The sequence below is a fragment of the Muscardinus avellanarius genome (assembly GCF_963383645.1).
Source record: "Muscardinus avellanarius genome assembly, chromosome: 4".
NCBI classification, from domain to species: domain Eukaryota; kingdom Metazoa; phylum Chordata; class Mammalia; order Rodentia; family Gliridae; genus Muscardinus; species Muscardinus avellanarius.
This window is the reverse complement of record NC_137789.1, coordinates 156,245,490-156,260,153: the sequence shown is the minus strand read 5'-3', so window position 1 is coordinate 156,260,153 and position 14,664 is coordinate 156,245,490. Positions and strand designations below refer to the sequence as shown.

Genomic DNA, 14,664 nt, shown 5'->3' with positions numbered 1-14,664 from the left:
AAGAAACCTGAGCTCTGGGTCACAAAGTTCTCAAAAATGATTTGGCTCCAGAGTCCTATCGTGGACACCTGAGTGACCTCTACCACTTAACAAAGGCCTCAGCCTCGGGGTTTCACTTTGGGGAAGAAGGACTAACAAGGTGGTAGCTTGTGAATATAAATGATTTCTGGATTTTGAACTGTGGCAGTATAAAAAAAGTGTTCTGTTTAGCTGGGCGTGGTGGCGCACGCTTGTAATCTCCGCGCTTGGGAGGCGAAGACAGGACGATCATGCAGGTTTGAAGCCAGCCGTGCTGGCGTTAAGAGACCCTGTTTCCAAAATATAAAATAGGTCTGGGAATGTAGCCCAGAGGTAGAAGGGCTTCCAGGAACCCCAGTACCACCAAAAAAAAAAAAAAAAAAAAAAAAAAGTATTCGTTTAAAGTATTATTTTTGTGGCATGCCCTTGCCAAGACAACCCAGCTGCTTCTGAGGCCTCCTAACATGTGAAGTACACTGACATGACACGGTGAAGAACCACTGCGAGGGCCTCCAGGGCAAGAAAGACTGTGCCTTGGGCTTCGCCAGCTGCATGAACACGGAAAACATCTGCCTGTCATGAATATAGCTTGCTTACTTATAAACCGGTATCGTCAACACTTGCTGCATATGCAGCTCCAGGCAGGGATGAAAATAAATGTATACAAAGACACATATCAAAGTACAAGGCGTAAGAGGATTAAATAAATGCCAGCTTGCTTCCTGAACTTACACGTCCATGGATTCTCCACAGTCCCTGGGTTTTTCACAGTAACTCCTCATCAAAGTAAGGACACAATGACGAGGCTGGGAGAGAGGCAGGGTGGGCAGCAGAGGGTAGTATCTTTCTCATGGTCTTTTGTGGGAGGTATTAGAATGGAAAGCAAGAAATACTAAAGGAATTGAAAATCCTTTGGGGACATAATCTCATATAACACAGTGCAAACACTAAATAATTTAAGGATAATGATTAGCTACGAATCAATTCAGGTTCACTTTTTATCATTCCTGGAATGCCGGAGATCAAACCCAAGGCCTCATGCATGCTAAGCAAATGCTCTACACTCAAAGTCCTCTTAAATACAAAGCAAATTACCACACACTATTAGCCAAATCATGACATGGGTAATAGTTCACAAAACATTCTCAGCTCTTAAATAGTTTTCTCATTTAGGGAAAACCTTTAAGTTCATTACACAGTTGTACGGGAACGTTTCTCTACTTTAAAACCTACTCAAACTAATACCAGGTTAAACGTGTTGATTCCCTGTAACTCTCTAATTTGTGAGGACTGAATTGATCTGGTTGAATAGTACTCAGTATATGCACATATAGCAAGAGAAAAGAAAAAAATGACCAAGTCAAAGATCTTATTTTTTTAGCCAGGTATGTTGGCACATGCCTATAATCCCAGCTACTCAGGAGGCTGAGGCAGGGGGACTACAAATTTAAGGCCAGTCCGGGCAACTTAGTGAGACACTGCCTCAAAATAAAATAAAAAGGACTGGGGATGGGGGATGTAACTCAGTGGTAGAACACTTGCCTAGCATATGTCAGGCCCTGGGTTCAATCCCCATTACCACCAAAAAACAAAAAAATCTTATTTTTATCACTACAACATTTATCAATATATTTTTCTGAAAACAGGCATGCCACGGTTTATCTCTGTGAAGCTATTTTACTATATGAGACACAATAAGAACAAGATAAGCAAACAAACAAACAGTAAGAAGCCAAGAACATGAGACAAGTCAGACAGACATTCTACTCTCTGCCTCTTAAATCCTCATTAAATTACTGTGAGATAAGACTCGGGACCTTCATTCAGAAAATCTTAAGGGGTATTTTAGGCCTAACAATTTGACTAAAAGTTATAGTAAAATGGTATTTAAATTATAAACAGGCCTATTACTCTCAATATTTGATAAGTACGTCCTCTAAATCTAAACTTAAAAGTATACTTTATCATTTCTTGTGACTTTAAGGAGAAAATCAGTATGATACACCTATCAGTAGGCTATACTTCGAAACATTTGAATTTAGCCAGGCATGGTGGCCCACACTTGTAATCCCAGTACCTGGAGGCTGAGACTGGAGGGGCAATGGTTCTCGGCCAGTCTCAGCTACTTAGTGAGGCCCTCCAAAACTTCGTGAGACCTTGTTTCAAAATAAAGAATAAAAAATAGGGCTGGAGTGTAGCTCGGAGGTTGAATGCCTCTGGGTTCCATCCACAGTATCACACACACACAAAAAAATTGGATTTATAAAAAATCTGATCCAGCTATTCCTAATAGTATTTGTAACTTGTTTTTTCTAGTTGTGCGACATGAACTGACAGATCTTTTGTTCCTGTTTGTCTGCTCCACTTTCTAAGAGAGTTTATGGAGTTACGACTGACCTGCCTGGAAGCACTGGGGTCTTCAGGAACTGACGGCGGTATTTCGAAGGGAGCCGGCCACGAAGCCCCTCCTGCACGCTGGGCCTGGCTGGGGCTGGACGCCTCCTGCTCTTCTGCGGCGGGCGGGGCAGGCTGAGCGGCTCCATCGCCATTGATACTGGCCAAAAGGAAATTGAAAAACACCGTGTTGTTACTAAAGTTAACTTTGTGGCAGGATACCTATTTGTAAAAATTACACCTTGTCATCAAGGATACAGCTTATTTTAAAAAAGGAATAAAATAAAAAACAAAAAATAACAATACCCTAGTGGCAAAACTTAAGTTGTTAATTTAGTAGCTTCACTTTTCTTAAGATAAAGATGAGAAAGCAGACAGTACCTGTAATATAAGAACTTGGAGAGAATGGCCTTCTGGTACCAGTGCTCCTTGCTCTTTTTCTTCCTCTGCCACTTCTGATCGATCAGCCTTTGATAAAACTCTTTCAGCCAAGTCCAATCGCCGGTCTGAACGACACAAAAAGTTACCCAACAAATACAACAGACACGTGATCACAACAGCTACCTTGCTATGGTTTGAATCTTGTGTGTGTGTGTTACTGGGGGTGGAACCCAGGGGCTTTCTACCTCCGGGCTACACCCCCAGCCCTATTTTATAAATTTATTTGGAAACAGGGTCTAAGTTGCTGAGAGCCTCACTAAGTAGCTGAGGCTGGCTTCGAACCTGTGCAATCCTCCTGTCTCAGCCTCCCAAGTGCGGGGATTACAAGCGTGCGCCACCACGCCCGGCAGTTACGGTTTGAATCTTGAGTGTCCCTAAGGCTCAGGTGTTGAAGGCATCTCTGGGGGGAGGCCTATAGCAGGCGGGGCCAGGAAGGATGTGTGGTCATGAGACATGCCTTCCAGGGGGCACTGGGGCCCTGCCCCTCCTCCTCTTTGGTCCTGGCCACCAAGAATGAACCGCGTAGCTTCCTCTGCCATGTGCTCCAGATGCTGTGCTCGCTCTCTACAGACCAAAGCTAGGAAGCCGCTTGGCACGAACTGAAACCCTGAGACTCAGAGTGGAAACAAACCTTTCCCTTTTTAAGGTGATAGTCTCAGGAATTTTGTCAGTGAAAGAAAAGTAGCACGTACCTATTACTTTACAGTTAATACTCTTCAATTTTTCCATATTATAAGCATATAGTCATATATTTCCTAGAATCAATTTATATTACCTCTTTTAAAAAGCCTACATCTTTCTTTTCTCATAAGCCAGGCTAGAAGAGGTACTCCTTCAGTATAAATTTTTTTAGCACCCAAAGTATGCCCTGCTTTGTGTCTTACTGAAATCATCTGTGGGTGTTCTGTGAGCTGCTATGGAGGCTGATTTATTCACTGCCGCATCCCAAGACCTTGCCTAGTGGCTGGTACATACACAAAGCTTGACCTGAACTGGTGTCTTTTTAAAGAGAAAAACACTCATTTTGAATGTCAACTTAAATCACTGTAATTTATTTTTCTTCATCAAAGCATTGAAGGAATGGTCTTTAAAGAGTAGCCTATGGCCTGGGAGAACCATCAACTGCTTGTTACTGTCCAGAAATGGTTAGGAATAGAAATGATAGGCCTCAGAAAACTGAAACATTATTTCTATATTTTACAAACATGCCCATCTTTGACATGATGGAAAAGAGCAGTTTACAAACACACAGTATGAGAAACCAGGTTTTAAGAAAATCAGCTAAATCTAAACCTAATTAATCCTAAAACTACCTTCCCAGCACTTTTCACATTTCCTGGGAGCCATGTTTCTAGAGAACCTCTACAGAGATTGAAGGGTTTTCAATAGTTCACATTAGTTCAGTTTCACAGCTACTTCACAGCTTTCATTAGCTTCATCCACTCCCTTATAAGAAGTAATGCTGGCGGTTTACATCAATAATCTCCCTCCCCATTTTTTTTAAATTAAAGCTTTTAATTGTCAGTAAAAGTTTTGGTTTTTCCCTGCTGAAGTACTCACCTTTCTTTGAGACATAATTATATTTCTAGTGCTCTTAAGTTGTCAGAATAATCTTTTCTGGATGTTTTTCAGTGCATTACCTGCGATGATCTCATGAAGAGTTCCTGGATATCCAGCTCGTCCAGTAGCAGGGTCCTTCCTATGCGATGCACCGCCATGCTCACGTGGGACTTGCTGTAGGGAATCTTCAGGAGCTTTTTTATGTTCTCAAAAAAATTAAGAGAAGAAAAGAGTTTAGAAAGACCATTTTAGTGTGATCTACAATCTTTCAAAATTTTCATTTCATTTCATTTTAAGGAAAATATGCCTATTTCCTTAAGGTTATACAAACTATAACCTTTTATTTATTTATTTATTCTGGTGGTAATGGGGTTCCTGGAAGCCCTTCTACCTCCGGGCTACACTCACAGACCTATTTTATTTTTTTGAAACAGGGTCTCTTACGCCAGCCTGTGCGATCCTCCTGTCTCTCCCTCCCAAGCGCGGGGATTACAAGCGTGCGCCACCACGCCCGGCTAAACTATAACCTTTTAAATATAGATCTTTAATATCACAATGACCTGGTTACGTGCTATACTAACACATGCTAATGTAAATGATGGGCAAATATTTTTGGAAGCTACAATTCCTAAAGGTAAGTGTGTACAGGTCACATTGTTGTACTGACCAAGGCTTTTAGCTTATCAGAAAACAGCTATGACTAAAGATTAGTAAACTTTACTGGATATGTTATGTGTACATCGGAATTGGTAACATATGTAGAATAACCCCAAGCGTTACCATCAGCCAATTACTATTAAAATAGTCATTAGCATTAATGTTATCACCGCCATTGTTCTGGGGATTGCTCTTCCTCTTTGAAGAAAGGACAAGTGTTAAAGAGTAATATTTTAGAAACAAAAAAGGTATTCAGCAGTCAGATAACTATCTTATTTCACTGGGAATTTCTCAAGACAGGAAAACAGAACATGATATAAAAGCCTAGCACAACACCCACAAAGTTACAGTTAAGCAGAAAGTAACACTTACTTCAGAATCGGAGACAACATCCACATCATTTCCCACTGAATCTATAAAGTCATAGGCCATGCCAAAACTAAGGAAGGAGAAAGGCCACAGGTCAGACGGTAAACAGAATATTTAATGTCAGCTTCTAGGATACGGATTGTTCACAATTCCACATCTCTGAAATCAAGCTGTGTATCGCTGGTGTTTCCTTCTTTATTTATTTATTCTTTTTGGTGGTACTGGGGTTCCCGGAAACCCTTGTACCTCCGGGCTACACTCCCAGACCTATTTTTTGTACTTTTTTATTTGGAAATAGGGTCCCTTAAGCCAGGGCAGCTGGCTTCGAACCTGCACTATTCTCCTGTTTCCGCCTCCTAAGCGCGGGGATTACAAGCGTGCGCCACCATGCCCGGCTGTTTCTTTAATGTACATAAAATAAGGAGTGTCTTAAAATTGATAGCACCTTAAGTTTGATAAAACAGAGTAATAATTACAAGACTCAATTAGTAGGAAAAAGTGTGAATTAAAAGTACTTGGTGAGCACTTTTATTTTTGTCCTCATGAAACTCAAAAAATCTCCAAGACAAAAAAAACTTTAAGAATTTTTTTTTTTTTTTTTGGTGGTACTGGGATGGAACCCAGGGGCTTTCCCGGGCTATACTCACAGACTTATTTTATATTTTATTTGGAAACAAGGGTGTCACTAAGTTGCTGAGAGCCTCACTAAGTAGCTGAGGCTGGCTTCAAACCTGTGCAATCCTCCTGTCTCAGCCTCCCAAAGTGCTGGGATTACAAGTATGTGATACCACACCCAGCAAAATAAGATGTTATTCTTTAGGTGGGCGATAAGAAAAACAGAAAGAGAAGTAGTTCTTGGGACTATGTTCCTAGTGATACAGAACAACTCTCTTCTGAAATATATACATATTTAAAAATGAACCTGACACCAACTCAACAACTAGGAGAAAAGAATAAACACGCTGAGTACCCAGCTCCTGCCAGGTAACACACGCAGCTCATCTATAATCTGCGAGCCAGAGAAGTAACTGGTGCCAGCATTTTCCAGTCAGTATCCGTGCTCTGAAGCAAGCATGAGCTTACGCTCTACTCTGTGCTCTGTGGGATTACTTAACCTTCTTTGCTTCAGCTTTCTCATGTGCAAAACAGTGAATGGTGCCTGTCTCCAAAGACTGTTATGCGAGTTAAATGAGACGAAGATGTAAAGTACCTAGCAGTGCTTGCACACAGCCCATATACTTATCAACTAACTTGCCCCATCATACTTAATATTATTCTTCTAAAATGAATTACTTCCAATTTTTTGCTAGTATAAATAATACTACAAATAATCTGCATATGTAACTTTTACTTTCTGAAGCATCAGGATAATTTTACAAACGACTACCTCCTAAGGTATTAATGTATTTATGGCTCTTGCTATTAGTAACTATAATTATTTTAGGTTGAATACCTGGAGCGAGGGGGAAGGGCCTCACATGTTAAATGGCCTACAAGAATATGGACATTAGTACGTTTTCTTTATAAGTTGCCAGGCCACTCTCATCTTTAAAAGCTACTAGCAGGATTTTCAGTGTCAAAGTCAAGGGTGCAAGTCATGTGACATCTGGGTTTTTTTTTTTTTTTGCGGGTCTGGGGATGGAACCCAGGGGCTTTTGACCTCCGAGCTATACCCCCTGCCCTATTTTTTATTCTTTATTTTGAAACCGGGTCTCACTGAGTTGCAGAGGGCCTCACTAAGTAGCTGAGGCTGTCCGCGAACTGTAATCCTCCAGGTCTCAGCCTCCCGAATGCTGGGATTACAAGCGTGCGCCACCACGCCCGGCTGACATCTGGGTTTTTAATCAGGCTTTTCCAGACCAGACAATTCATCACCACTTAATGAAAACTCCACAGAACCGATCAGGCAGTAGGAAGAGTTTTCCTTCTCATGTATTACCCTGGTTCTTTTATTTCCACACATTCAAAAGATATGCAAATTGGCTAAAGCAAAATAATTAACTAGCAGTCCAAACTCACTGAAAGAAGCACATGCAGTTGGCATCTTCATATTGTAACATCTTACTCTCTAGAAAGAAAAAGGACCTTGAAAGCCAAATGTGACCTTTTATTAAAAAAAAAAAAAAGACCTCTGCAAGTTAATGTACATCACAAATTAAATGAAAACCAAGTATTAAGAGTTTTAAGTGAAGGCAAAGGGGCAGTAAAAATGCCAGGGGTTAATATTTACCTTGAAAATGGTTTGCTTTTCTTACTATTGCCCAGAATGGTAGTTCCTGCTGGCCCTAGTTTGGCACTCTCTCGTAACCAGTTGGCAGGTGGGAGTTTTAAGTCTGTTTTCTCTTCGAGTCGTGCAAATGCTGTTCGAGGAGGGGCGGAGGAATACTTCACCACCGCCCGGCTCTTCACTTCACTGCCTCCAAGAAACAGAGCTGATGCCTAATTAACACAGCGAGTAAAACTTTAACATACTGTTCTAAACATAAATATCTCATCTATTTTTAAAAAACGAGAACCCACCACATCAGGCTTCATCGGGACTGTATGCTGCACGCTACTAACACCTAGTAAACGTAAGCATAAATAATCACATCTACTTAGCTCCTTTTGCCTAATTTCAAAGAAAAAGAATGGCTGCATGGAGGAGCATGATGGCTATGGGTTTCAGTTGGGAAACAGGCCAACCACTCTGCTTTTTACAATTTATTCACATCAAATGTGGAAGCAGAAACCCAGGAGACTCAACAGTATCCTACCGAATGGCACTAAATGCAAAACTTAGTAAAACCGATCTTCGGTATTAAAGTAACATTTTAATTTCAGTAACATACGTCATTCACATAGAAGATTCTGGTGAGATACCTGGGCCTGTTTTAAGTAAACATGCGGCAACTGGTCAATCAGGTCCTGACACACGTACTTTGAACCTTCTAGCTTTTAGCACGGCGTTGGGGGCTCCCCAAGCAAGCGCCTGGCTTCGCTATTCTAACCTTTCTTTGCGCAGTCGCTGTCATCCTTGCAAACACTTTGCACCTTTCTACAACTAGCTCAGTCCCATTCTCCCCTCGTCCCCTCCCTGGCATGCTCTCCCTTCCCTCCAGCTCTGCACCACTGCGCTATGTTTTTGGAACCACCTATTTACAGGGATCTACCTGGAGAGCGGAGATCGTATCTAACTCACCAGTCGTTTACCTCCGACTTTGCTTTGGTTCCTAATGACTTGCAAGTCAACACCCGCATACCTGGAGAGAGGCACCCGGACTTCCACTCTCCTCTGGAGGTGCCAGGGAGGCGTGGGGAAGGTGCCTGGAGCTCCCGGGCCGCGACGTCCCTCCCGGGCAGTTCGGGCCCGCGGAGCCCGGACCCGGCCAGTCCGACCCACGGAGGACTCACCTGTGCAGAAGGTTCCTCCGGCTCTCCCGGGGACAGGAGGCTGAGCCCTCCCCGAGCACTGGCCCCCGCGGGCGGCGCCTCGGCTCCTCCGGCCTCCTTGAGGTCCGCCATCACTTGGGTCCGGGGCAGGCGAGACCACACAGGGACCTACGAGCCGCGACGGAGAGCGCGACCGGGCGCGAGAGCCGCCTTGACCAGGTGCGGGAGACGCTCCGCAGCCCGCACTTCCGGCCCCGGACCGGAAGGGCTCCTGGTGACGCGCCAAGTCTCGCGAGCTTTGTCTCCGGGGCCGACCCCGCCTCCGCAGCAGTGCGCCTGCGCCCGTCGACCCGCCGGGGAGCCCACGTCTCGCGATAGCTGCCTCCAGGCCCCGCCCCTCGCGCGCGGCTCGGCTTTGTTGGCAAATAGCCGTCTGGACGCGGGCTTGGAGACCGTCAAAACCCGGAGGTCGGCGTGGGGTGGGTCGGCAGATGCGCCGAGCGGCGCCGGTGGCTCGGCTCCTATGAGTTAATGGCGTCGGGCACACCGAGCCGGGCTGCAGGCGGCCTTTGTGATCACAGAGCCTGGGCGCAGCCCCGGAGACGCGGCGGCTCCGCGGGGTGCTGCTCGGCTGGAGCCCGGGCCGGCCGAGGGTGCGGTGCAGGGCGGCGCCCGGGGAGCTGGCCGTGCAGGTCGGGAAGGGGCCTGAGCGTCTGCGTCGGCACCAGCTCCCAGGAGGTGCTGCCCGGCGGCGAGGTGCGGGGGGACGGTGAAGTCGCCAGGGCCGTTTCAAGTCTTTGAAAGCCTAGGCGCCCTTACTTTGGGACTACACCTAATAAAGAGCTAAAGCCACCACCTCTCATAAAATATACTACTGTGGCCAAAAAAAAAAAAAAAAAAAAAAAAAAAATTGCCTCTTTTTGCAGTAAGATGTTAAAAGGCTGTATGAGTATATATGTGGGTGACTAAGAATTGAACCCAGGGACATTCTACCTCCGTGCTACACCGCCAGCCCTACTTTTTATTCTTTATTTTGAAACAGGGTCTCACCAAACTGCGGAGGCCTCACTAAGTAGCCGAGGATGTCCACGAACCACGATCCTCCTGGTCTCAGCCTCCAAAGTACTGGGATTACAAGTGTGCACTACCACCCCGGGCTCCTGCCTCACTATTTTTCCGGTATTGGGGATGTAATCCAGGGGCATTCTACCTCTGAGCGACACCCCCAGCCCTAATTTTTTATTCTATTTTTGAAACAGGGTCTCACTAAGTAGCCGAGGCTGTCCAGGAACTGCGATCCTTCATTCTCCGCCTCCTGAATGCTTGGATTACAAGCTTGGACCACCAAGCCGGGCCTGCCTCACTACTTTTGAGACTGGCCTGTGATCCTTCCATCGCAGCCTTCCAAGTACTAGGATTACAGGCATACACTACCATGCCTGGCTTAAAAAAAATTTTTTAAATTAGTTTGCCTTGGCAGTTTACTCAGTTTGCAACTTACAGTTGGCTCTGATAACTCACTAATATTTTATAGACATTGACATGCATTGGGTATGATTTTTCATACTCTTGTTCAATTTTGCAGTCAATAATTCTTTTGTTGTCTCACAAGTTATACATTATTTTAGTAAAAAATTGAACACAAGTACCCAAGACCAGAAGATGGCTTAGTTAGGGTACATAAAAAAAAAACACTGCAATCATTAACTTGTTTTTTCAGGTTTATTTAAGTTGTACATCGTATTACCCCCGTGGGGGTGGGGCTGGGCTGCTTTGTCTTGTATCTTTCCCTGACTTAAACTTTCATATTTCTATACCCTTCACTAGTCCTCAGACTTGATTTGTCAAAATCCACTGGACAAGAACCCTAAAAGAGGAAACACCCACATTTCACTTGTACTTAGGATTCTTGCATCATACCTGCCTCCCCAGCACCTGCCGCCCTCACTGCTTAAGACTTTACTGTTTGCTGAGCGAATGAGTTGTCTGTGTGTGCTGTCCCAGCGACGTGTCCCATAGCGCCACACTAGCTGGTGCCTTTCTTTGCTCTGCTTACAATACCTTCCCCTGCCTCACCAGGCCTCTTCCTGTTTGTCTTCAAGATTTAGTTCCCGTATCATCTCTGATAAGTCTCCTCTAACACCTCCCCCCCGTGCCCCTCAGGGTCCCTCTGTTCCCATCAGTTGTACAGCTCTATGCCACACGTGTCACATCATAGAAGCATTACCTGTTTGCATCTGCCTCCCTTGCTGCCTGGGAGCTCCTCAAGGGCGGGTGTGCTGTCTGTTCAACTCTGCTTCTCCAGCACCAAGCGCGGCACCAGCCGACAGAGCTGCTTTAGCCCTTAGGCAATATAAGAGAAATGACTAGGGATGCCAGGCTTTTAAAATGCTTATCAAAATGTTGGAGACAAAAAAACAATGTTGTTGACTCAAAAATCTTTTTTAATCTGCAAAATCAAAGCTAAGACGTTTGATGAAGTGGTGCTAAAAACATTGCAATGTCAATGTCATTAATTATTAAAGTTAATGTTGAAATACAGTTTGTTCTATTCTAAAACAATTTGGAGGGTAGACGTTCTCGGTTTGCAGAATTCCTCCCAGCATACAGTGTGATTTCTGAAAGATTGAAGTCAATTTATTTAGTTATTCAGAGGACATAGTATTTCCCAAAGCAAAATTAGAAACCCCTTCAAAAACTTTGATAGTAAGGTAACTGTATGAAAGGCAGATGTCGTTTGGGGGTGCTACTCAAAACAGGAGTGTACAGCGTACACACAGGTGCCAAACTCCCAAAACTTCTACACTTAGTACTGGCCTGTTTGGGTGGCTGGGACAGGAGGATTGCAGGTTCAAGGCCAGCCTCAACAACTTAGTGTGACCCTATTTCAAATGAAAAAATAAAATAGGGCCAGGGGTATAGCTTAGAGATAAAACACCCCTGGTTTCAATTCCAATATGTAGCCAAAACAAATTATCCCCAAACATCAGTGGCTTACAACAAGGGTCACCAGGCAAAATACAAGTTAAATTTGAATTTCAGATGAACAGTGAAAAAGACCTTTTTTTTTAATCTAGCGTAAGTATATCCATTTAGCATTTGAGACATACTTATGCTAACCCATGTCCTTTTTATTCAGAACCCGAGCTGATGCTGACCTTGACCTGGAGCATTTCCAGTGGGCGCAGCAGAGGGGCAGAGAGATTGGGAACTGTCCACTGGTTCCTCTAGCTTTGGGCAGAAGTGACACATGTCACTGCCACCCCTGAACTAACTCACGTGGCCAACTTGGTGTCAGCGAGGTAGGGAAGATATGCTCCCCTGAGGAGGACGTAGGTTATTTGAGACCATTCTACAGTCTGCCACAAGCATATGGTGGCTTGAATAAGCCGCTGGCCAAGCACCATTCTTGAGGAGAAATCTGGTGACAAGACAGGACTGTTAAGACAACCTTTGAGCTGAGTGTGGTGGCACGTGTCTGTAATCCTTGCACTTGGGAAGCTGATACAGGAGCATCCTAGGTTTGAGGGCAGCCTCAGCAAGAAGTAAGACCCTCAACCTAGCAAGACCGTGTTTCCAAAATCAAAATAAAATAGGGCTGGGGTGTCGTTTGGAGACAGAATGCCCCAGATCGCAATCCCTAGTACCACCAAAAGAGAAAAAAAGAAAAGACAACCTTTAGCGAATTTTGTAGTGAGGCAGGAGTGACTTTGAATACACCGTGTACCACATGGAGGTCACAGAACAAAAGTGACAATGCACTGGAGAGTTGTCGAGCTTGAAAAGCAAGGGAACATTTTCTTTTGCAGTGTCGTGCACCTTCTCATCTGGGCTGACAAGTCGCTGTCATTAGGATGCTACTTAGGAGGACGTTTCACAGAAATAGACTTTGTGTGTTCCTTCACAATAAAGGCGATGTTTTAAAGCGAGTGGGAAAGTATTTGGCTTTCATAAGAGTCTTATCCTGCAAAGGGAGCATCTTTGAAATCTTTCCAACATTATGTGATCATGTCACTAAAAGTGATGCGTACTGCTCCTAAAGACCCATGTCTGTGCACCTAGGTTAGAAAGGGAAATTCCTCACCTCTTTGAGAAAGCATCCTAAGGGGAGCTGGAGTTTTTGACATGGAGGCATCCCAGGACCGTGTTGCAGGGCTGGCTCAGGAAGACGCGGGTGCGGGGCGGACCACCAACGTCTCGTGGAGGCAGCAAGCTCGTGCTCTTCAGCTTTCGAAAATATCTACCCACACTTACTGTGTTCTTTAACGTTGCTGGTTGGCCAATTGGAACATCCAGGTGGTTTGTTTACCCTGCAGGATCCACTCTTTGGAGGCAGCTAGCAGGCCTGGCCCTTCTCCTACCTGTTACACATCCTGTTTTAACTCTGGTTCCATGACAACAGGCTTTTGACCTTTCTCTCACATGTATGCACACGCACAGTGCATGCAGAAAGAACAGACCAAACGCTTCAGAGTTATTCCTCAACACTATTGAAGGGGTTTGTAAGAATGATGGATAGACTTAAAGTGGGGCTTTAACCATCTAAATTTTTCAGTTAAAGCCTTTGTGTACTTTGTGGATTGAAAGGACAGGTTTGGTCTGGAAAGCTCCGAGACCAAGTAATTCTGTCAATAGATCTACTTATCTTTTTTTTTTTTTTTTTTTTTTGGTGGTACTGGGGTTCCTGGAAGCCCTTCTACCTCCGGGCTACACTCCCAGACCTATTTTTATATTTTTATTTGGAAACAGAGTCTCTTAAGCCAGCAAGGCTGGCTCTGAACCAGCGTGATCCTCCTGTCTCCGCCTCCCAAGCGCGGGGATTACAAGCATGCGCCGCCACGCCCGGCTAGAACCAAGTTTTAAAATTAACTTAATTTGGAAGGAGACTTCAGACTGTTGTCTGGAGAAGTTTTCAAGATTCTCAAAGGTGAAGGAAGCCCATTAAGCTACTCACTTTTTAAAAATTTTAACAAACATTAGTGAGAACAGAATTAGTTTGTAGCCAGTGAATAAAAATGTTTCAAAATGCATACATTTTTTACTTTTATGCTTTATGTCAATGTATTAGTCTTAATGTGTATTTATAAATAAATGAGTAAATATACATAGAATCAGGTTCTATGTTCAGAAATTTTGTGGATTTTTTTTTTGTACTGGGGGTGGAACCCAGGGGCATTCTACCTTCGGGCAATACTCCCAGACCTGTTTTACACTTTATTTGGAAACAGGGTCTCACTAAGTTGCTGAGAGCCTCACCAAGTAGCTGAGGCTGGCCTCGAACCTGTGTGATCCTCCCATCTCAGCCTCCCTAATGCTGGGATTCCAAGCGTGCACCACCACAGCTGGCTATGATAAGTGGTTTTTAAAGTTTATAGAGCTGGGTGTGGTGGCGCACGCTTGGAATCCCAGCATTAGGAAGGCTGAGATGGGAGGATCGCGGTTCGCGGACAGCCTCAGCTACTTAGTGAGGCCCTTCGCAACTCAGTGAGACCCTGTTTCAAAATAAAGAATAAAAATAGGCCTGGGGTGTAGCTTGGAGGTAGAATGCCCCTGGGTTCCATCCCCAGTGTCAGGAAAAAAAAAGTTTATAGACTACTGCTTTTAGAATGACTATTGTAGACATTCTGTGGTGCCGACAACCAAATGCCAGCTACTCTTTAAGTCAAGAACAATTAGCAAGTTAATGAGCTACACTTTGCTTTACACTTGTTTGAAAAGAGTGGGAAATTTTAAAAGTGCAAGATAATGTAGGCCTGGGATTTTTTAATGCAATTTACCAGTGCAACAGCAAGATATTTTTGGTCACAACTACCTAATACAATATTTATTTATTTAGCCGGGCGTGGTGGCGCA

The 14,664-nt window shown here is 44.2% G+C and overlaps 1 protein-coding gene across 1 annotated transcript in view; it reads right to left on the bottom strand.

Moving 5' to 3' along the window:
* The window catches only part of EDRF1 (erythroid differentiation regulatory factor 1), a gene marked incomplete at both ends in the record, with an annotated part of 37,541 nt that extends 28,598 nt beyond the window's left edge, over nt 1–8,943 (bottom strand). The window contains 6 exons of the mRNA XM_080694699.1: nt 2,416–2,572; nt 2,794–2,918; nt 4,494–4,619; nt 5,443–5,509; nt 7,670–7,878; nt 8,833–8,943. Of these exons, the coding sequence (XP_080550825.1) occupies nt 2,416–2,572; nt 2,794–2,918; nt 4,494–4,619; nt 5,443–5,509; nt 7,670–7,878; nt 8,833–8,943 (795 nt within the window). The remainder of the gene's footprint in view (nt 1–2,415; nt 2,573–2,793; nt 2,919–4,493; nt 4,620–5,442; nt 5,510–7,669; nt 7,879–8,832) is intronic.
* Nucleotides 8,944–14,664: the final 5,721 nt, after the last annotated feature.